Source organism: Acipenser ruthenus, chromosome 1 (genome assembly GCF_902713425.1).
Source record: "Acipenser ruthenus chromosome 1, fAciRut3.2 maternal haplotype, whole genome shotgun sequence".
Classification (NCBI taxonomy): domain Eukaryota; kingdom Metazoa; phylum Chordata; class Actinopteri; order Acipenseriformes; family Acipenseridae; genus Acipenser; species Acipenser ruthenus.
Window position 1 is genome coordinate 59,229,442 of NC_081189.1, and position 22,988 is coordinate 59,252,429.

The 22,988-nt window shown below is 35.1% G+C and overlaps 1 protein-coding gene across 3 annotated transcripts; it reads right to left on the bottom strand.

The window, feature by feature from the left end:
* Positions 1 to 1,607: 1,607 nt before the first annotated feature.
* LOC117421362 (cysteine-rich hydrophobic domain-containing protein 2-like) lies at positions 1,608 to 22,486 on the bottom strand. 3 transcript variants are annotated; one of them, XM_059026676.1, is made up of 8 exons: positions 22,084 to 22,220; positions 19,911 to 20,287; positions 15,240 to 15,348; positions 12,324 to 12,378; positions 11,526 to 11,678; positions 5,126 to 5,182; positions 4,887 to 4,946; positions 1,608 to 3,029 (listed from the first exon to the last, which is right to left on the bottom strand). In XM_059026676.1, the coding sequence occupies exons 2-8, from the start codon at positions 19,921 to 19,923 to the stop codon at positions 2,979 to 2,981; spliced, it is 498 nt and encodes a 165-aa protein (XP_058882659.1). In that variant the 5' UTR covers positions 19,924 to 20,287; positions 22,084 to 22,220; the 3' UTR covers positions 1,608 to 2,978. The 3 variants fall into 3 exon arrangements, with proteins under 3 accessions (XP_058882659.1, XP_033891559.2, XP_058882663.1); XM_034035668.3 differs by lacking the exons at positions 15,240 to 15,348; positions 19,911 to 20,287 and having other exon boundaries at positions 22,084 to 22,486; XM_059026680.1 differs by lacking the exons at positions 15,240 to 15,348; positions 22,084 to 22,220 and having other exon boundaries at positions 19,911 to 22,077.
* Between the last annotated feature and the right edge of the window lie 502 nt (positions 22,487 to 22,988).

The following is a 22,988-nucleotide window of genomic DNA, read 5'->3' on the forward strand; positions in this document are numbered from 1 at the left end:
AGGTCAAATGGGGGTGTTGCTATTACAGCACATCACCATGGGTCGGCACTTCTTTACAAAAAGGGGAAAATCACTGATCGATATCCATACGCCAGGTGAATCTTGAAAAAGAAAACGCCTGACATATTGGAATTTATCGTAATAAACATGACTGACAAGATTTATATAGATGTTGACCTTTTGGGAAACCGAAGTATAGATGAGATACTGAATGAGACTGAAAAGGACAACAATGATTAATTAGTGAACAAAGGCAAAAGTATTCAAATCAATTCATTCTGATAGCTCTGCTGCTTCTCCCTGAACTACAGCGTTTCCCTATCCCATTCTGAAAATAGTATCTTCAACCTTTTTAAAAAATATTTGGATCGCTCTTGAAGGAGGCTTTGGTGGTTAAATGAATGTTTTGTTGCTGCTGCCCCATCTTTGTGCGTTCTTCTCTGGTCGGTTGCATTTCCTGCCCCACCCCCTGCTCAGCTGTGAGGTCTGTTGCAGAGAATTTATAAATGCATCTCGACAATTCCTGCCATACCTTTCTCTCCACATAAATGTGTCCAGGTACAATGGTATCATCTTTTCTGCTGTGCCCTCCATTGCTTTAAATTGTTTTTTTAACACTGGCCCAGTAGTTCTCCACGTTGTCCAACTGTAAACTGCAAAAACTGTTTGATAAGTAACCGGGTATTCCATAATGCAAATAACGTCTTTCTTACCACTGTGAAGCGGTAGCACAAATCTGGTATGGATACCCCCTTACCCCGCATAACAAAGGACTGTCACCTGATACTGTCGCAGGTCTTGCGAGGAAGGTTCTGTGCGATTTAAAAGGCAGACTTGTTTGTGTGGTCATGATGAAAATAGCCAGTAATATTTGACATTAAAACTGAACAAACAAACCAAGAATTACAATTAAAAATATAATCAAATAAAGAAAAACTGCACTTTCAATGGCAATGTTCAATTAAACATTTATAAATCGCATCTTTTTTTTTGTTTTTTATTAATGCATTTTTGGTTTTATTTTAAAAAAAAAGTTATATAGAACTATTTTTTCTTAGCTCAGTTTTAGGCGGAAGGATATTTAATACAAATGACTTTTTTGTTAATTAAAAAAAAACATTTTACTTATTTTTTTCAATTTAGTAAGTGAACCCATTTATAAGTGCAATAAGGCACTTCCGGTTATGTGATATACTCTTGTGACTTGCAACGCACCTGGGGAGTGATGTCATTAGAGTATATCACACACCCTGTCGTGCCTTATTGCTTACCTATTAATTCATAGAGTGGTAGCTCTTGGTGGTGCAACAACATTTGATAAGTGATATACCAAAGTTTGTCGAGATGAAATGTGTCACAGTAATTGTCTGGATAACTGAATATAACTATCCAGTAAATAGATTAAAAGTAAAGCAATTATCATAACATTTTGGCCAAGTTATCTAACAAAATGAATTAATTTCCAACAAAATATAAGATTTACAAACCATTTAAATAAGGTTGTGAAGTAATCTTAAAAAAAGATAACTCCAATGACATCCTAGAAGCATAAAACATCTTTCAACAAGACATATGAAAGTCTGGATGTTAATAATAATAATAAAGGGTTATACATGTCCAACAGATTTTTTTATTTTCATTGTAATAAGCATGAATCATGCTCTTTATAAGTATAGTTTAAGAAAAAAAAAAATCATTTTGCATAAATATGTTTAAATTAACTTAACTATTACAGTGAATGAAGATTACAGATTGAATTTTTTGAAGAAATAATGTATTGTATAAAAGGCAATAGACATCTCCACATTTGTAAGGTGTTTCATAATTCATATTGAAAGTATTTAAGCACAACAGTGTTTGTTACAAAATATATTACAAAAAAAAAAAAAAAAAAAAAAAAAAATACTGGCCTATCCCAAGTTAATACCACACATCCAACATATAAAACAGAAAGCAAAAAATACATTGATCTAAACTGGAGGGGTGAAAAAATATTTGTTTGCACATTATCTGGGAAAAACAAAACAGACAAAATACATTCTGCGGCACTGTTTTTGCCTTAAAGTAAATGTAACTATATCTTATATTTCAAAATGCTTGAGCATAGTAATAGATCAATGTGTTACAATATTGATGAGTTACATAACTTGACCTTTCAACAATTGTGCGTTTGCCTCAGCGCATTCCATGGCATAGTTATATAACCCAAATACGTTACAGTAAATACTATATATACACTAAATTATACTGGTAAAAAGTAAACATCTCTTTCTGCAAGATAATTGTACACCCCCTTGTTAAAAAAAAAAACAACAACTAAACAGGCAAACGAAATAATCAAAATAAGGCCATTAAATATGGCAGCTACCTGAAAAAAGATTCTAGACTGCAACACTAGTGCATTTTACGGTCCTGAGCCTCAGCAATGGTCACAAACATGCAAAACCCTATTAATTTTGTTTCCATATAAAAACCATTTACATTTCTAAGAGTAATAAGGTAGATCTTTTGCAGAACCAGCTGACAAGATTCATTATAAAATAAAGGTGAGCTCTTTGATTTAACATAATACATTGATACATTTAACAATGGGAATGTTTAACACATGATGGAAAAAATAAGGACATACTAAGATACTGTTTTTTTTTTTAAATCAGCATTATACAAGGATGAAACAAACAAACAAACAAACAAACAAATAAACAACTGCTGATTTGTACAGGTTTTCAGGCAAGCAGAAGCTGGAGGTTTTCCTTTTCTGTTATTCGGTTTCAGGGTGTGTTCAAGTACAAAGCAAGACAGGTGATCAGGGTAAGACTCGAGGATCTATGGTTTGGAAGCAGTGTAGGAAGTGGTAAACGTTTCTACTGTAACCACAAAGTTCTGTCAGATCGTTTCTATATCACCACCAGGACAGTACCAAGCAAGGCACCATTGGAAGGAAAACACAGTGAAAAGAGTCTCAAATAGATCAAATGCTAGTCTGGTCGGAAGATGGGGGTCTTCGGTAAAAATTCTATTAGGATGACCTGAGAAATAAAAAAAAAAAAAAAAAAAAAAGAGAAATGTTAAATGGCAACCATCCAATGTTTTCCACTTTTGTGCCACTACTTCCAAAACTTTTAATTAGCATGAAGCTGGGAACACTTGCCACCAGAACCGAATGAACCTTTTGAAGGATCCTTGACCTCTGGTAATGCTCAGAAAATAACTAAACCTAATCATACTATGGAGTATGTTCATCATTTAATTAGGAGGCTGCACCCAACAGCATGTATTGCACCCGATGCCTAACCATGGCTGCACTAACATATGGCAGATAAGTCACTGGGCTTGTCATTCTATGGAAGAGGGGCTACAAAATATTTAGCAAAACTATTTTCCTTATATATTAGTTTCTCAATTGGATGCAATTTCCAATATCATCCTTCACAATGTAGATCGTAACAGCCTTACAATAATATTATTTTTAGACAACTGCTTCACTGAATTTCCTATCCATCCTTTCTGTTTGATAAACTATCAAAGGGCCTGAAAAATACTGTGCATCTTGTATCCAATCAATAATTAGCTTTTTGACAAAGTGATGAATAGTTTATATGAATATAAAATAAAAAGGATTTTACAAAATTCATAGAACAAGATATGCTTAATAAAACACGTGCTTTAGACACTCAAGAAATATTGCACGGGTATACTTTCTGTATTGATGACAGCTTGACAAAAAGTGTTCTTATCTGTAAGCAAACTGTTTGCTTAAAGTATGCCTCTTAGGTCAGAGTACCAAACATAACAAACCCTATATCCACTCTCATTATGTCCTTACTTTCTTGTTTGTTTATGAATGCAAGTATGAAAATAACTTATCCAGGCAAACCATAAGCGATTCAGCCAGCTACTCCTGTTCTCTTTTCATTCATTATACAACCCAATCACGTGTCTCGCACTACCATAAATCAACATGTTCATTGTAGATGCTGATGCAAAAATCTATAGTAACCAATGTGGTGAATAGTTTTTTGTTTTTTAATTCTACACAAAGCGTCATTTTCAAAAAGGTCTTTTATGTTTTGGGTTTGAAACTAGACTTTCATCAATAATTGCCTGAAAGCCTATGAATAAAAAAGAGATAATAGAGAATAGAAGGTTTTGTGAATCTCTAAAGCCAAATCTTTAAATGTTTTGTACATTTGACCTTTCCCTCTTTAAGCAGATTAAAAGCTCTTGTGGAATTGTTTATGAGGTTCGCACACGCTAGATCTGTGCATAGTGAATTATAATGAATAAGACTCCTAAATGAAATATTAGTGTAAAAGTAACAGAAATGGTGGATCTAAATGTAGCTTTTTAAATATAAGTTAATACAGTTTGTAAATAAATGTACTTAATTCATTTCAAGTATAGGAATGGATAATTTACATTAATTATATCAGATAGTAAAGTCTAATTTTCCAATGTTACAAAAATATATAAATGAAAGTTGAAATAAAATATTAAATGTCTAGTAAACTAATATTTGTTAAATAGATTTTTTTTTTCTAAAAAGGGCCTTAACAAAAGCTTGGTAGGTACCTAAACTTTCAGATAATTCTTCATTCAACAGCTGAAATTTCACACCCCATCAAGGCATCTTCAGGCTGTTTTATCCTTTCAATTAATTTATTATTTTTTCTGAACACAGTTCAAACCTTGTTTTCAAACCATTCATAACTTTATAAATCAACCCTGCACGTGAAAATGTGCATCTGCAGACCGTAGAAAATCACTCCACTCCAGCAATTAAGCATCTTGACACCTTGGCTGATAAATAATCACGAAGAGAATAAGATCAGAAGCAAAATAAATGATCCTTTAATAGAGAAACACAAAACAGCGCTTTAACTTACATATTCCATCATGTTATTCGTTTCGCATTTCCTTTTGCTCAGCCTCCAGTGCAAGCACAGCTGGAAAAGAAGGAGAGAAAAGAAAGAAAAATGACTTCCATTTTACTGCAGCATCCAGACAAACCCATTTGTCCACCTTTCATATTTTTAGCTCAACAAAAGCATCTGTTTCCATACTGTGCAATTCAGACCCCAATGGTTTGAACCCCTTGCAAAAAGCTGCTCCCTGCGGTACTCACCTTGTGGTATAACCTATTGTTTTCCCAGTCTAACAACTTCTCGATCGATCTTCGTGTCTGGAAGACAAATGAGAAAGAATTTTACTCTTGACTGATTCTTGAAAAACTTTGCACTGCAGCTGCTTGTGTGAAAAGAGGGAAGAGGTGTGGGACAGTGAGTGAACAGGGTGGTCTAGTGCTGTCTAAGCACCTTCAGTGTTAAACAGTAACTAGAATAGAAATGGCCTTTTTAATCCAGCCATTGGTGGGAACAAATGAAGCATTTTCACTAGCGCACTTTTTTTTTTTTTTAACAGAATAAAAACAGCAATCCTTAAATATCACAAAGGCACCCGGTCTATTGGCCAACATGACTTTAATATCATAATAAGTAGGGTTTCATTAATGTTACAGATTTGTCTTGCACATTGTCTGCAAGATACGTACACTATTTTAGAACGTGACTTAATTAATAAGTTACAAAGTATAATTTTGGAATTTCACAAGCCATTTTTTCCTGTGATTTCTGCATAGTTTTGATGATATCAGATACACACATAAACACACATCTATCTATGTTATTTAATAATATTTGTTCATTACAATCTGAATCATATACGAAAAAGGGTCCAGTATGCAAATATTGTCCAAGCTTTGCTTTACTCCCTACCTATAACAATAAACAAGAATTTACAGTTCTTTCAACAAAAACAACCGTTCAATATTAGCCCTAAAATGTTGCAAAACAAAACATTCATATTTTAACTTTGACAAACCTTATTTTAATTTAAACAAACAAAGAAATAAAATTATACATATTGTACTTGATAAAAAGACTAACCATATCACTTTTTCGAATAGAGGTGCCACTGATATTGGGAACTGGAGTGAAAATAAATTGTAACATTCTTCATTAAACCACTAAACTCCTTCTTGTATGAATGCCAATTATCGCACAGCAGACAAAAGGAAACACACTGCCCATTAGATCAACAATAATAAAAAGAAGATAAATGATGAAGCCAGGTGTCAAGATAGGGCTTGCACAGCTGCAGGTGCAGAGGGGACATTTAAAGCTGACACCAAGTTCAACCGCACTACCAGCCCAGCAGCAGCTGCTCCCGAGCTGAAGCAGGACAAAAGTACATGCGGTTATTATCTATCATGTGTGGGAAAAAATAATCTGTATTCAGTAAATAAAAAAAAATATTCACTGGAGTAATAACAAAAATGTAAACTATTGCTTTTGCTTTGAAACTGACTTGGACCCAAAGCACATTTTATTGAGACCAAGGTAGGAGAGAAAAAAAAAAAAAATCAGAACGTCCACCTGAGAGTACCTGAAATTTCAACTTTTTGGATAAAACATAAACCTTTATTAAATTCCTTTACTTTTTTCAATTGATGTATTCCTAATTAAAAATTGAGATTCGGTTGTAAAACACAGGAGTCTCTTCTGAACCCAAGGGATTTTTAGAAACAAATTTTGTTCTACTGATTTTTTTTGTGCCCCCGAGTTACCCAACCCACCACCCTTTTCCCTTTTTAAAGAGGGATGGTAAATAAGGTCACACTTTTTTGTTCGTTTCTAGTCAATCGCCAAAATCAAAAGAAAAGTAATATTGCATAGTATAATTAACATTCAGTTCAGTCGTTCGTTCTGCTCCATGTCTAGCCCCAAAACCTTTGTTAGCTTTTCCATTCTGCATGCTTAAGGCTGGAGGGAAATCGATTTGATTCTAATCGCACCATGAAAAGAACATGATCTAACTGCTTTCAGTCCTCCGTAAATCTGTACAAGGTCTTTTTGCACAATGCAGCTTCCAATTTAAAAAGCACTGAACGTCTCGTCAATGACTTTGTAAAGAAAAAAAAAGGAAAAAAAAAGGACATAAAAATTCCAATAGTTGTTTAAGCAGCTAAGTTCATTTGCATCACAGCAAACCTGAAAAGGCCCTGACCTCTCAAACCGCCTCTCAGGTCTATGAAGTTGTAGCCCTGACAAGCCCACATTGACAGAGCTCATTGACTCTGAAAGGCTACTCTATCAATGGAGAAATTGGCATTAAGTTTTTTACTCTGAGCAGGCATCTGCCTGCCCACCCGCTGCTAGACCAATGGCAGAGCTGACACAAAACCTAGGTTTACCTTGCTGTTTTCTTGCCCCACTGCTTTAATGAATTAGCCAAAGGAACAAGTACCATTACTTGATTTGTTCAGGTTTGAAAATCTGCATATACATACAACTATTAGGTTACAATTTGTAAATAATTATATCCACCTGCAAGACAAAAAAATATCATTTAAAAAAGTATCGGAGATAGATAGATAGATAGTTAGATAGATAGATAGATAGATAGATAGATAGATAGATAGATAGGCCCATGTTGTGTATATTTCTCTTTTCAAAACAGCTGTATAAACTTACTGATTTTATAGTTTAGCTAAAAAAGGGTTTTAAATAGAATAGAAAAGTGTTTTTGGATTACATATCTTGTTTTTTTCATATTTCAGGGTATACAATAATACGAACGAGCTAATAAGAATGTGTCACTTTTATAAAACTCTTAAGTTGATTACACTATGTACTCTAGTAATATTGCTTCTAATGTAATGCAATAATTGGATTTTAAAACAGAAGGTATACAAAACACAATAACAATTTCCAATAACTTTGTGGTTTGTTTTCCTACATTACAAAGGTTAAGGAACTAAGGTTTTTTTAAAGTACACAAACGGGGATCTTTCGGGGAAAAAAAGCTGGACATACGCTTTACATTTTTAGATATAAATCTATTTATTTTAATTTAAAAGTATGAAACATATCTTAATTTTACAAGTTACAAATGGGAGATACCAATATGCCCCTAAGGTTACTTGGAGAAAACAAAAAGTAGAAAATGTGTGCAAGCTGCACGGCATGGCACAGGACATTGTGAATTAAGTAGCATCACGCAGTTCTCCAAAGCGTAGCTTCTTTCTTTCTTGACAGGTGAAAAAAAGCACTTGCACGTGCAGCTTAATTAATCACTACACTTGACATCTCAATGATTTACAGTGAGAGGCAGGTGAGCAAATACAAAACCAGAAAAGAAGCACTTCATGTGAGGAAAGTTTTCAGCACACAGGGGTGATCTGCATACAAATTCTAAACGACATGGAAACCAGAAACTACTCATACAATTGTTTTTGCCTAGCAGAATGATATCTCAGCACAACAAAAGTATTTAAGAGACACAGATTCAGCAACAGCCCCTTACATCTGTAAAAATATGCATCCCTTCCCTTTAATTGCTGTTGCGATGTTTTGTTTAGAAACTGAAAAGTGGTGCTGATAAAGTTCAAGCTATAGAGCAGATGTTGCCTTGCAGGGATGAAATAATTATTGAACTGCAATCATTAAACGTGTAAACAGAGACTTTGATGAAACACCACAAGCACATTTGTGTCTCTGATATTGTTTAAACACACCTTGCAGCTGCAGACAGCTTTTATATATATATATATATATATAAAAAAAAAATTAAAAACAAAGTTGCGAAAATAATTGTTTAAGAAACAAAAATTAAAAAGTTGCTAAGAAAATTTAGCAGAAAATTACTAAACCTTTGCTTTGCTTCATGGATGCGGCACTTCTAAAAACAGATAGCAATCTCAATTGAGTCCAATATCAAATTGTGACAACATTTTGAAAACACCTGTGCTGTGCACAAGAGATAAAGTAAAGACCTGAATATTAATCAGAACATGCTCCATTTACAGAAGCCTACTTGAAACTTTGGCAAGGGCCCTTGAGACAGACAATCCTGTCGCATCTCCCACCCTATTGGGCGTATTAAGACAAGGGTAAAAACCTAAAGGAACAGCTAAAATATACCGAGCATCAAAAGAAACTTATCACTATTATAACACTTTTTTTTTTGAAAAAAAATAAGGTATATAAAAGATGGACATTGACAAAATGTTTTTGGTTTCTTTTTAATCACTCGATCATTCATCCTTGAGCATGACACACTTGAGTGACTATGACTGAAGCATATGCACTTAATCACCTAATTAGTGAGACAGTTGATTAGACACTGGATATGGAGCGATTTCAGCTGTTGAATTGCAAGCATGAATAAAAGCAATAAAGAAAATCACAGAAAAAAAACAATATGCCACGTCTGTCAAGAGAGCAGCGTCTTCGTGCAATCAGCATGTTGGAGGCTGGACTAGGACAGCGTACTGTGGCTCACCATCTTGGGTGCTCACAGCCAGCAATTTCAAACCTGGCGAGACGGTATAACCAGACACTGACAATGACAGGCCACGAACTGGGAGACCAACATACACTTTTGCAACATATTCGTGATGTCAATTGTTAATCAGCAGAATAATTAGTCACTGCACCTGCTCAAACAGAGATTGTCATTTTTCGATCACATCTAGTGAATTTTATCCAAATATAAGTGATATATAAGTGATATAAGTTTCTTTTGATGCTCAAATATAAGTGATACATTTCTTTAGATGCTCAAATATAAGTAGGCTTGCTACTTTTCGATATTAAATCGGTAAAGCTTGTTAAACGTCGAATTCCCCAATAAAATGAGTTCAACTGAAATAAATTTATATACGATAAACATTTTTATTTTCTTACCAAAAATAATCATTTAGAAATCATCTCTAGTTTGTGTAGTTTTTATACTTGCTGTCTGTCCTGTCTCCGTTCCGCTCAGAATGGCTGGGGGTCGCTGTCAGTCATCTCAGTGGTCCATTAGTACTGTAGTTTCAACCTGTTCTGACAGATCTTGTTGACAGAAGCAGTGCTAGAATGCGCTCATTTGCCAGCTACAGCGCCTGACATTCAAAGCGCCTACTTTGAAATTAGCGAGTTAAGGTGTACGTAAGCTTTTGCTTTAGGTATACGGTGACAGTTACCAGTTTGATTTGAAAATGGGGCGCAACAGAAAAACACTTAATGAATATTGTGCACAATACCCTGACCAACGGCTGAAGTATCCGCGGCAGGATGAAGCGGGCCCGTCTGCCTTGCCAGTGACTCTAAGTCTAGCTGTGCTAAACAGGAGAGGGGGAGCTCAGACTCTGAATAATAAGTGCAAGTTAGTTCTGTTCAACTATTTTGTTCTGTGCATATTATTTTTACTTGTAAATGTATGTTATAAAGGTCTGTGTAATACACCTTTATATGCTGCGTTTACTACGGTTTATTTGAGACCATTTTTAAATGTATAGCTCAGCCGTGACCAAACATTATTTCAATTAGAATGTTGGTAACCATGGTTTTGTTGCATGTTGAATATGATAAAGGGGTTTCGCTAAATTAGATGTTTTTCAATGGCATAAAAAGTCTTTTTTTTTTAAAGCATAAAGGTCGATTTCACCCATTCTCTGCTTGAATTGAAAAATAAAGATCGAAAAGAAACGGTAAATTCTTTCTAAAATAAACGTTGATATTAATCGTCGATTTGGCAAAAAAATAAAAATCGAATAGTAGCAAGCCTAAATGTAAGTGATAAGTTTCTTTTGATGCTCAGTATAGCTGAAGGAAATACAAATATAACAACAAACTGAAATGCCAAGCTAAAGATAACTGTAAATACTGACCAAAGAGTAAACTATTTAAAAATAAAAAGTTAAAGTTTTCATGCCTTGTACTGTAGATTCTTATTTATTTTAATACTACTTATTTATATCACTGCTTTTTAAAGTAATAATGACTTGTTTTACTACATGCAATTTAAAGGGGTGTTTGTATTTTGTCATCTTATCTTTTAATTGTTTTGTGTTATACATTTTTGTTATTTTATCTGTGAAGCTCTTTGAGGCGATTTATCAGCAAAAGGCGCTATAGAAGCAATAAAGATTGATTGATTCCGTTAAAGCATATGGTGCACCAGCATGGGATTACCATCTTTGATGGGCTTCTTCTCATTCCCAATATTTCTTACTAGCTGCATATATTGTAATATAAAAAACATATTTGCAGAACTACAGCATTTCATGTTCATGCTCTTTTACTTAGCTATCCCACCTACTGACCATATCATCTAGGTGATTTCTTAAGACATTCAAATGAGATTTGTGAAATTCCCCTTACAGGACATTGGTTTTTGACACTGCCTCGTACAGAGCAGTAAAGACCTTGAAAGGATCTACGATCTTTCTGAATTTTACAATACACGTTCCCTCTACTGACAGATCACGTTGCTTGCCAAAAAAAACAGGGCAATTTACTGCTTCAATATAGAGCTAATGTTAAACCCTACTGCCATCGTATCAGAAATTACACTTTTAATATGACATTACAGAAAAATCATAATATAGAGATAGTCTATTACTTTATCTCTTAAAAATGTGCTTGGTATTTGTAATAGACTTTTAGATAACTCTTAAAAGAATATTCAAAACCGCTTACTCTTTTGGCGAGACAAACGACAGGCCATATACTGCAGCCAAGAGTACAGCAGCAGCAAAGGCAGCCACAAAGCAGCCACCGCACATTGACAGGAAGGTTCTTTAAGCAGCTATTAACCCTGTTAATGCTGGCTTTGAACTCCTCTGGAGCAACCTGAAGAGGGGTGACAAGAATATACTGGCATCAGTTATCAATTATTAGATTGTAGAAACCAAACTAGTACTTCAGACCCAAATATCTAGGAGGAAGAGAGGTTTTTGTTTCCAATATTTTTTTAAATCTAGCACAAGAATGAACAAGTTTGATTTAACATCCTATTTGTGCATGGCATTTTAAATAGTTTTTCTTACGATTGCATAATATATCTAAAGTAAATGCCAATCGTTTCATAACCGCCACATAATGTGTGCAAATTAACAGAATTCATTTGACAGTTTGTGATAATACATAATACACCCATTGAATAACCTCTTGTAGTGAAAGTACATTTAAGAGTCGTCCTATTGGCCTTTTACACCTACATTCTCAAAGATATTTACTCCAAACCGTCATTACATTTTTTTTCTTTCTAGAAGGAAAAACACCAAAAACAGTTTAAAAACTAACAAGAAAAAAAGCCTACTTAAAAGCCATGAATGAAATGTCTGACTTGTTCATTTCTGGTTGGGTAGCTTTATTGGATACTTTTTTTTCCCTTTCTGAAAAAATGTTCTAAATACGATTTGAAGTAAAGAGCTTACACAAGCCCATAGTGCGTAAAAGAAAACTGCTTGCACAATAGTAGTAAAATTGCCTTACTTTTCCGGTTAACGATGAGGGAAACTCAGACTCAAATTTGTTGCTAAGTCCAAACCTAAGAAATTAAAAATAAATAAAAAAGAAGAAAAATCAGTATTGTACTCAATATTACAATGCAAGCAGCTCATCATAGTCCATCAAGATATTAAATTACAGATTACCACAACACATTAAGCAGGTCTCTCTTCTTCAAATACAAATATAGATATTTGGTAAAAGAAAGAGCTCCAAATTGGCTTGATGAGGGGATGGATGGGTGGATGAATTCCTTGCTATGGATGGATTAATCGCTTAAGAAAAAAAAAACACACAAATATGAAATAAGAATATACGCAACAGTAGAGAAGTTGTCTGAGTATTAATTTATTCAATGATGTGCTAAATCTCAAACCGACACATCCTTATAACAAAACAACACAGAGGTCAGTTATTGTTCATGCGACACGAATACAATCAGACTACTCTTGTGTAATCAGCTCTGCATGGCTTATAACACTTAATGACTTTTGTTAGCATTAAACCTTGTCATGCCCTCAATCCAACAACTAATCTAAATCCATTTATGCATTGTTTTTCAACAATTACAGAAACTGTAAAATGAGGAAAATCTAGATTACACAGATTTAAAAGGGATAAACTTTGTTTATTGTAAAAAAATGTATTGGTTGTTAAAAAAAAAAAAAAAAAAAAAAAAAAAAAAAATCAATCTTGTGCATGCTTTGCAGTCTGTATTCCCATGACACAAACCAGTCACAGACTAGCAATCTGCCACATTGGTCTATAGATGACTCATTAAAAATGTAAATGTTCAATCCACCTAATCAAAATGTAAGTAATCTTAACTGACCATGCAATATATTTAAAAACAATACTAACAAAGAAGTACTGTATCAAACTGTAGTCAGTTGTCACTTCTGAAACCATCTATCCAACATCCTAACCTCAAACTACGTAACACTAGTGATGGCCAGCAAGTGAGTGTGCTGTCTGCAAGAAAATATCGTAGTTAGGGGTACACCAACTACCAGATTGGACTCATATTCACTGCAAAAGTCATGTATAATAAGATTAGATGGTGATGCGAGAGCCACGTATAATAAGATTGCCCATGTTGATGATAAAACTGCTAACTTCAATTTTTAAAAACCAACACCAACAGTACACAAACACAACAAAACAATGTCAATACCAAAACAAACAATAATGGCCTGCAGGTTTATCCACAGAAGACGGGAAGAAATGTATGGAAGTGCAGAACAACGCAAATACAGTAAGCGATAACTTTAGTAAGAAATTACCTCAGCCACAGTCATTTCTCCATGGGATATTAGGCAGGCTAGACTGATGGCCCTCAGAAAGCAGAGGCTCTTGAGCGATGAGGAAATCATCGAACTCCAACCTCGAAAAAAGCCAAGCGAATTTTCTACTCTGATTTTAATAACACATTTAGTTTTCATTGTTAAAAATAAACTTTTTTTAAATTCTGGTTTTCCATGTTATTCTCAACACTTCAGCTGTTTAAAATAAACAGGGCTAATTCTAAATTCCTGTCTGTTGTCACCATGTATTTTAAGAAATATATTAGTGCTGGGACAAATATCCGAACAAATATTTTTTCAAATTTTTTGACAAAATTCAGATGTTTGTATTCACTAGAAATTACAAAAATACCTTGCACTTACTTATCGCCTCAGCAAAAGGCGCTAGAGTTTCAAACATGGCAAATGAAAAAAGAGCTTTGTGTGATCTGCGAGATAAATATATATTAAAAAAAAACACAGGATCAACACAGCAGCTCTTGAGCCTCTATTTAAAAGTTTGACAGCAATAAGTAAACAAACCTGATTATGCACATGCAAGCATAGTGCTCCCTATGGAAAGCTATCTGGGTCAAAAAAGCATTGTGCTGCTATAGCGCGAATGAGAAACTCATGACAGAAAAAAGGCAAGCATGTCATTCTGAAATGATTCGCTTGAACAGTGCCCAACTTGCTATAATTGTTGTGTAGTGATTTTTATATAAATTGTACATATTATATATTTTTTGCTGCGACTTGCGTTATGTGGAATGTAATAATCAAAAGAAGCAAAACGGTGAGTCTTTTTCCCCCTTCATTTTACAATGCAATTTCCCATGTTTGTTTTAAGTGTTTAAAGTTAAATTTCAGTTTTTGTATGGTCTCGTTCAGTTACAATAAGGCACAAGTAAACCTCATGTTATTACTTTATGAAAATGTGTCTATGGCCACTGTTTACTGTGAAGAAACAGCAATGGCAAGGAATGAAAAAAAGTAAAATGTGGCAGAGGTCGCATTGGCCTTTAAAAATGTGCATTTGTAAAGAAGCATACCATCTTAAAATCTGCGTTTTCAACCATAACATCTGCATATTGCATCAACATAGTTATATTATTTTCCAATGTAACTATTTCAGATAAATGAAGTTAACATGCAAAACAGTACACAGTATAAATAATGGTAGTAGAAATAGACATCAAGACAAGCACAAGCTTACCATGAAACGTTTTCTTTTGAAAACCCCCTCGTTCACGACGTAAAAATGTGAACATGTACCAATGCCTCTATGGGTAGCTGTCAACATCAGAACTATTTAGTTTTGTTTAAATTTTCCTTTTAGCACCCAAGTCAAAAAATGACTTGTACTCGTTCCAAATCAAAGTCTTAATTATCAGGAGCTTCTTTACATGATCCTCACATAAACAAGAGTGTTTGTTGGTCTGCACTCTGTTCTGACAGCTAAAGCCCTGTTCTGCTGGTACACAAGATACAGGTATTGTAATTGCAATTGCTGCAAGCTTTGAGAAAGCAGGAAAGATGTCAGAATAGTTCTCAATATAAACTGCAGGCCTCATCCATGGTCTTAAAACCATGATTTTTGAGCATGTGTTTTACTTACCAAAATCTTGGCCGAGTGTCAACAGGTAAGATGCTCCGATACAGATTACTGAGTCTCTCCAATACCAGGGATGTGCACAGTACTACATGGGATACTGAGACCTTCGGTGCTTTTTAAAAAAAAAAAAAAAAAGAGGATGCAGGGAGCAGTGGAACCATGAAAGAAAAGAGGATCTGTTGTCTTTTACATCTGTGTTTTAGAAACGTACTGCTGTTATTTGTTTGCGTTTTATTAAAATGTCCTGCGTATATAACACAGTGTAAACGTTAATATAATTCTGTGTAAACGTGACCTCTGAAATGCGGTGTCAACTTTATGTACTATTTATTTCTGGAATAAACCAAAACTTTAGAGTACATATAAGGCTGTACTTCCAGCTCAGGTTTCTAATGGCACTGATAAATTAAACATTTTACTTTACGAGATACAAAATATAAATAAAATGTACTTGTTACCAGAAACCCTTGATAGAATTACAGCCGCCTTATGTGCAGCTGGGTGTACATTATTCCTTAAATTATTATCATCATCATCATCATCATCATCATCATCATCAATCATGCAGCAATGCAGACACTCAAAACAGTTTGAAGCAATCTGCAGTGTAGTAAACAAGGCCCACAATAGTTCAGTGGTTCCCAACCTGTGGTCCGCGAGTAAACTCCAGGTGCTCCGCAAACAACTCCCAAAATTCGGATATGCAATTCTTGCAAAAACAATTTCTACACAATCACAACACAACAAATTAATCAATCAATCAATCGATCTATCTGTTTTTTATATATGTGCCTTTCATAGAGGACCACCATCACAAAGCGCTTTAGCCTTAACCATGTGATATATAATTATAAGATATGTAGGTAGTCTGTATTTTCTCCTTTATGTTTTCTTTTATTATGGGGGTGTTTATTAATTAACATACCAGTATATTACAGCTCCCTTTGATGTAATAACAAGCATCGCCTTCAAAGCCGCCTGAAAAAGCTTTCTAATCTGAAACAAATACTAACTAAATAACTTACACATTATGAAGGCACATTTGTTTTGTATTCATGTAAATGCACTGCTTTCTAATCTGTGCTCATTCTACTGCTTGTGTTCACTGAACTTCAGGAAAATAAAAAATGTAATCTGGCTGTTCCAGCCTTTTCGCTTGGCATAAAAGTAGTGCACTGCATTGAATATTCCTAACTCATTTTGAATAAGAATAATAATAATAATAAATAAAAAAAACACTATGTGCTACAGTGTTGCCAGGGTTATAGGAATATACCATTATTTCAATACGTTTTTGGAGAGGTTAGTTGCATATAGTAACAGAAGTTAATGTGAAACAAAAGAAGGCTATATTTGTTGCTTGACTTGTGAACTGTACCGTACTGTGAATGATCGATTTCAGCTCCATGTTATTATATGTGTTTATTCAGCCAGGTTTAGTATGTCACAAGACTATATGCCAAAAGGAAATTCTATTAACACTGCTTCTGGAAATAATGTGTACAGTTTGTTCTTGACGCTGTCACATTTAACCAAAATGCTATAAATCCTATCAACTGTGTGCCACCAATCCTGTTTAATTTACACATCACAGTCCACCAGAAGTGGCAAATAACATCTTGTACACTGTCCAATCATTTTTTAATTTTTCAAATTGCTTCCAACCCACCTCGTCTTCGTATTCCAGTGTTTTTTATGTACATCGAGTGAAGTTGGCGATCAGCGAGTGCAGTAAATTGTGTTAGAAATGGATAAATTAATTTGCTACATAAGGTAACTGTTGCGGGGACCAGCACTGGTATATACATTTACTGGATCCGAGGGTGACCCATGCCCCAGTGTATTATTTGTCGGATTTTGTCAAACAAAACTCTTAAACTCTTAAAATTGAGATGCCATTTATCTACAAAGCATTCAGAACGCGAAAAAATAAACAATTTAAACAAAAGAAACAGGTACTTTGCAATCAGCAACTTTCAATGTGCAAAGTGACAGAATTCCTTGCTGACCTGGTAGTGAAGACGCAAGCCTAGGAATCTCATGAAGTTAGGTGCGTTATATAAATACTTCACATTCTACATGTACTTATACATATACACATACAAATTTGTTTCAAAATGCTGTTGTGAAAAAATGCCTGTGGTCTGTGGGACAAATCCAAACACAAAGGTGGTGGTCCCTACCTTGAAAAATGTTGAGAACCACTGCACTAGAGCAATCAAGAAAACGTTAATTGGTCTTCGTCCTTCAAATTGAAGTAGCAACTCGGCATTTGTCAGTGCCCACTGTCGTGGGTGTGGCGGCTCACGATAAAAGGTGCAATACTGTTTGTCATTTTTGTTTTTTGCAAACTTATTATTTATTTCTTAGCAGACGCCCTTATCCAGGGCGACTTACAGTCGTAAACAAAAATACATTTCAATATAGTCATTTCAACACTGTATGAATATAAAGAGTATGTTCTATGTTTATGTATAACCACCGTTTGCATCCTTGGAGCTTTTTAATTTTTTATCATACATTTTCTGGTATCTTCATGTCAGGTACTGGTAGTAAATAAGAAATAGGCCTGCATATATTCTCTATAGTATAATCTGCAATTTTTTTCATTTCTGACTGCAGTGTTAACAAAAATCTATATAAGGATTTGGGAAGAAATTACTGAGAGTAGTGTACGAGTTGTGTTTGTGTTTTTTGTTCGGCTGCGTGTCTGAAACATGTTTGATGCACATTATTATTTATCGATTCTCTGAACAGTCTTATTATACAGGATTTATGTATTTCATAACATTTTTAAATAAAAATGCTTTTCAATGTGAGCTTGTCTTTATGTTTAGTACACTATTTTTTCATATAACTGTAAAATTACATATTTGCAAATTTTAACAGAAGTACAATATGCATACTGCTATACAATTGGAAAAAAATGGATTTAAAGCATGACAACACAGATTCTGTAAATGTAGGTGTTTATAAAATGCAGGTTTTAGTAAAATACAACCTCTGAATACAATAAATAGTGATCAATCGTATTTTCTCCAAAGTCACATTACAAGATGTGCAAAACAATTTACCTCCATCTGCATGTAAAGTTTATTTTGGGACATTTATTGACACAATCCTCAGCCGAAATATACTCTGCATTTTTTGCTTTGTTGTTAATTTTTGGTATTTTACCTCCAATGCTGAAAACTAGATTTTAGCAACCTAAATCAAAATAACAATGCAACACTGACTTTGTCCCACCCCCTACTGCACAGTACAGGTCACAGAAAAGCCAGTACAGACACACTGATAGGCTGATTTAAACATCGTTTCATGTGAACAGTAAACAAGAAAGTTAACCACTTTGGAGTATTTTATTTTTATTGTATTTGTCTAGGGACATTTTTTATTTGCCTAAGTACAGTGCACACAGGATGGCGAAGGGATAAAAAAAAAATAGCCTATCTACATAATAAAGATACGTAGTTTGCGTCGCTTGATCTCCGTACTAGTTCGGTATGCATTGGCTTAAGGGGAATTTTTACTAGTCTTTTACTCAATTCACATCTTGCAGAAAGTATCCATTATTACCTTATCTATCAAAATACATAAAAGTAAAATGGTTATGTGATGTTTTTAGTTTAATGCTTGTCAAGTGCACAGAAATCCTGGTTTACAAATGTATTAATAATGAAAAAAAAATAATAATATATGTAATATCGGTAACCTGAATCAGCCCAAATAATCACATTCTGTACATCCTAATCCTTGTCTCTAACAAAATTCACAGGACCTCTACACATTGCACTAATTTCCCGGGAGCAAGAAAAGTAGAAGTGCAGGGCTGTAGAAGGCAATCCTTTTATCACAGGAAGACAGCGTCAAAAAGTGCAAAGATCTTCCTTTGTTCAATTAACCTTACTTAGACTCGTAAATGTTTGAGCTTCCATAAAAGATTGCTGTTTTAAATGACAATGTTGAAAAGCCATTTGTTTTCTACCTGCGTAATACTTTCAGATACAGGCTACAGTACCCATTATTGACTGATGTCGCTAGAAAAATCAAGACAGGCCTAATTAACTCAATATTTTTTTAATTGTGGTACAACTACCTGTATAAAGAATTGTTATGATGTATGTGTGCATGAAGGAACACTCTTAACAGATGCAGTTGCTGCTGATAGGTTCTAATTATGTTTAATTGGCAACACCATCCTATTATCCCTTCACAGCTGCCTTACTTTATAACTAAGTAATACTGCAAAACGGTAGCCTTTCCAATGCATTACACTTGAAGATTCATAAGGGCTAACTCATTGCAATGCACACAACTAAAACATGAAGACTCAATTCTGATAAACTTTATTGGTCTGATTAAAACATTAACAGTTTTTCCAAAGACACTCTATGACCAATGAAAATGTAATCTAAAAAAAATCTGAAAAAATTCAGTGCTACATTTTCTGAGGCACATTATCAGAACACCTGCATGCCTTATCTTTTTATTGCAAGTAAAAGACTAGTTGACTATATAATTGTCAATTCAATAGGAATATGTCTTCTACTTGAAAAAATTACCATTTGATGCAGAGTTTAAATTAAATTATGGATTAAGGCATCTGAAAAGTTTTCTGCTTGCTTTATGTTTCATAGAAAAATACTATACTTAGGGGGTTGCTGCGTGGCTCACCAGGGAAAAGCATGGCCTCCTGCAGGGTGTGCAGGGTGAGTCATAGTCAGGGGAGCACAGGTTCGAGTCCTGGCTGTGTGAAGTTGGCAGTCTTCGCTGGGGATTCTGGAGGGAGTGTTGCATTTGTTCTGGTGCTCCTACGGGTTAGGGAGGCAAAACCGTCAGGGACAGTTTCTCTTCATCGCGATACAGCGAACCCTACTGGACAGGCACCCCATGAGCTCTGGTGGTCACCTACAGGAATGGTCTGTCCTTCAGAAGTCGGAAGCTCACTGACATCCACTCTCGAGTTCCTCGGGTGTAAAAGAGAAAATTGGTTTGGTTGTGGGATCAGAGGATGCCCAACCTTCAGTTCTTCTGAGCTGTGTGGGGAATTTCTGTGACGAGTGATAATAAAAATAAAAAAAACATTATAGTCTAAAAATAAAAAAACACTATACTTAAAGCAGCACTGACCCTCATTCATATTGAACATTTATTCAGACACGTTTACTTTAGTGTTTATAAAAGATTAAAAAGACAACAATGAATAGGGCTTGTTCCGATGTACCAGCGTATCTTACACCCCCAATATCCAAAAAGCTTTTAAAAACATCCCAAGTAATTGTGCTACCTCCAGGAAGTTGCCCATTATTTGAGTTGGTTTGGAAGACAAAAATGATTGTATGTGTGATTAATTAAAGCATCATCTCAAGGTCACGAAGCAGAACAGACATCACAAAGTAGTATGGCTCAAAGCATGTTTTCGGCCTTTGTGATTTTGAATGCATAGTAATTCTGATACTACTGACTGGACTTTTCTAGCAGGGTGACCCAAAAGATCAACCTAGGGTGTACTGTAAGAGAATACAAAGTTGCAGATACAGGCTGCACAAAATCCTCAATTTTGCTTGACAAGAAGCCAGTGTGAATTGGAAGCTATAGTCTACAGAAAAGTTGTTATGGATTATGACATGCAGTTGACCAGAGAAACTGCATGAATATGAATGGTTAGCGAATTCTGGAAGACAATTAACCATGGTTTCGATTAAAGTTCCATCACTACTGAACTATATTATCAACTGTGCAGCAATACGTAAACAGGAACACAGTGACAATAATGACATATAGAAATAATTGTAATTGTTAATTTCAGTTTAAAACCAAATAAGCATACTTAACCTGAAGGCTGTTCATTAAATAAATGACAAATAACTATTTCAGTATTTATATTTCAATTTACACTACACATTTCTCTAATAAAAAAATAGGTATCCGTTACCAGAAAGTAAAATTATTAAACTTGGTCTTATCTCATCTGAAGCAAGTCCTTGCGCACCTCCAAGAACAATGACTAAGTGGTATGGACCTAAAAACAAACTGGTCACTCCCACTCAAACTGAAGAACTTGCTTACACTCAATTTTCGTGAAAATAAAATGCACCATATATTAAAGTGGCAGCTATTGTGCACCCAAAGCTCCTTTAAATTGAAGTTGTACTTCAAGTGTTAAATATGTGCTCAGTGCACGTACTGGAAACTAATTATGAATTGCACACTAAACTGTAGTAGACAAATAGGTTTACAATCCTTCTCTAGGGCTTACAGCAAACCCAGAGGAAGTGAGTTGTCAACTTTTCCTCATTTTGTACAATTCACAATTATTGTGCAGACACTTTCGAGGTTTTACACAATAAAAACAGCGTGTTCTTCCGGACACTACTTAAACTATATGCTTATTTTTATATAACAGAGTCATTTAAAGCGTGATTTGGCTTAAATTTCTACACAGATGTTGCTACATAGTTTAGAACACATACAAGGTCAGAGAGGGTCACTTGAATCTGTAGTGACCAACTAGACACCAATATGACACACTGTATACAACTGACACCTAACTGTGCTCCTGACCAATCAGCTTATCTGAAGAACCATCGCACATCTTCTTGAAAAAGTTAAACTGAAGAAGAATTAAACTTGAAAGAGCATATTATTTTTTGGGGGCTTTGTTTTCCCCCTCCCCTTGACCCCTTCGTCCACACCAAAACATGAAGGCCTGGTGATTACTAGACCTTCTGGTTTCACACTTCATCTTGACCTGGGTCCCTGTGATATTATGTCGAAAGTAGCCCCACTCGTACACAATTACTATAAGTAACATTTCCACGTTTCCACCCCCTACCCCTCTGCTTACACTGTGACGTGGCCGGATCCGCGCACGACCACCGGGTCCGGAGAGTACTTGAGCAGCTGTTCCTCCACGGCCCTCTCCTCGTCCTCTTCCTCCTCCTCCTCCTCCTCGTAGATCTCGTCAAAATCCGCCATCACCAGTTCCCTGCGCTGCTCTCCCCTGGAGAAGCGCGGAGAGAGAGAGCCCCGATGACAAGAGCAAAATTACAAGTAAAAGAACAAAAAAAGTCAACTAGCGATCAGTTATTTCACCCAACCACCACCGCCACCACCACAACAACAACAACATCTTTCTGTAGCACAAGCAGGGGGGGGACATCTCATCGCGAGAGACCTGTAGCATCACTCATCGCGAGACGGGGCTTTCTTACACTAAGCGAGGGAGGTGGTTAGAGGCGAAGAACGGAGATAAGTAGGGAGGTGTGTGTCAGTCTGGGCATGCGAGTAGTAGAAAAATGGCTGTACTTCGAAAAATATAATGCAATTTGAAGTTCTGACAATATTTATTCAAAAATGTTTAACTCTATGGTATAATTTTGTTTGCATTAAAATCAAACTTCAAGACTTTTTTTTGGGTCTTCTTTTCCGTTTAGGCTAAACAGTGATAATACTGTAATAATAGCGTGGCAAACCTCGGTTCCTGCAGGAAAACCATTCTATCTCCATTCTGTCTACTTTTGAGATATTGAGCATCAACTATTTGAATGTTTTCATAAAATCAGTGCATTCTAGTATGTTTATCTTTTGTATGTCAAATGAAATAACTGCAAAGAACAAACCATTGTATGATCTAACATTCAAAAGTTTAAACATTAATTAAATGTTAATAGTCTACATCAAAATTCATATTAATTCATTTAATTATTAAAACACACATACCCAGTGGTTAACCACAAACAGCTGCCATTC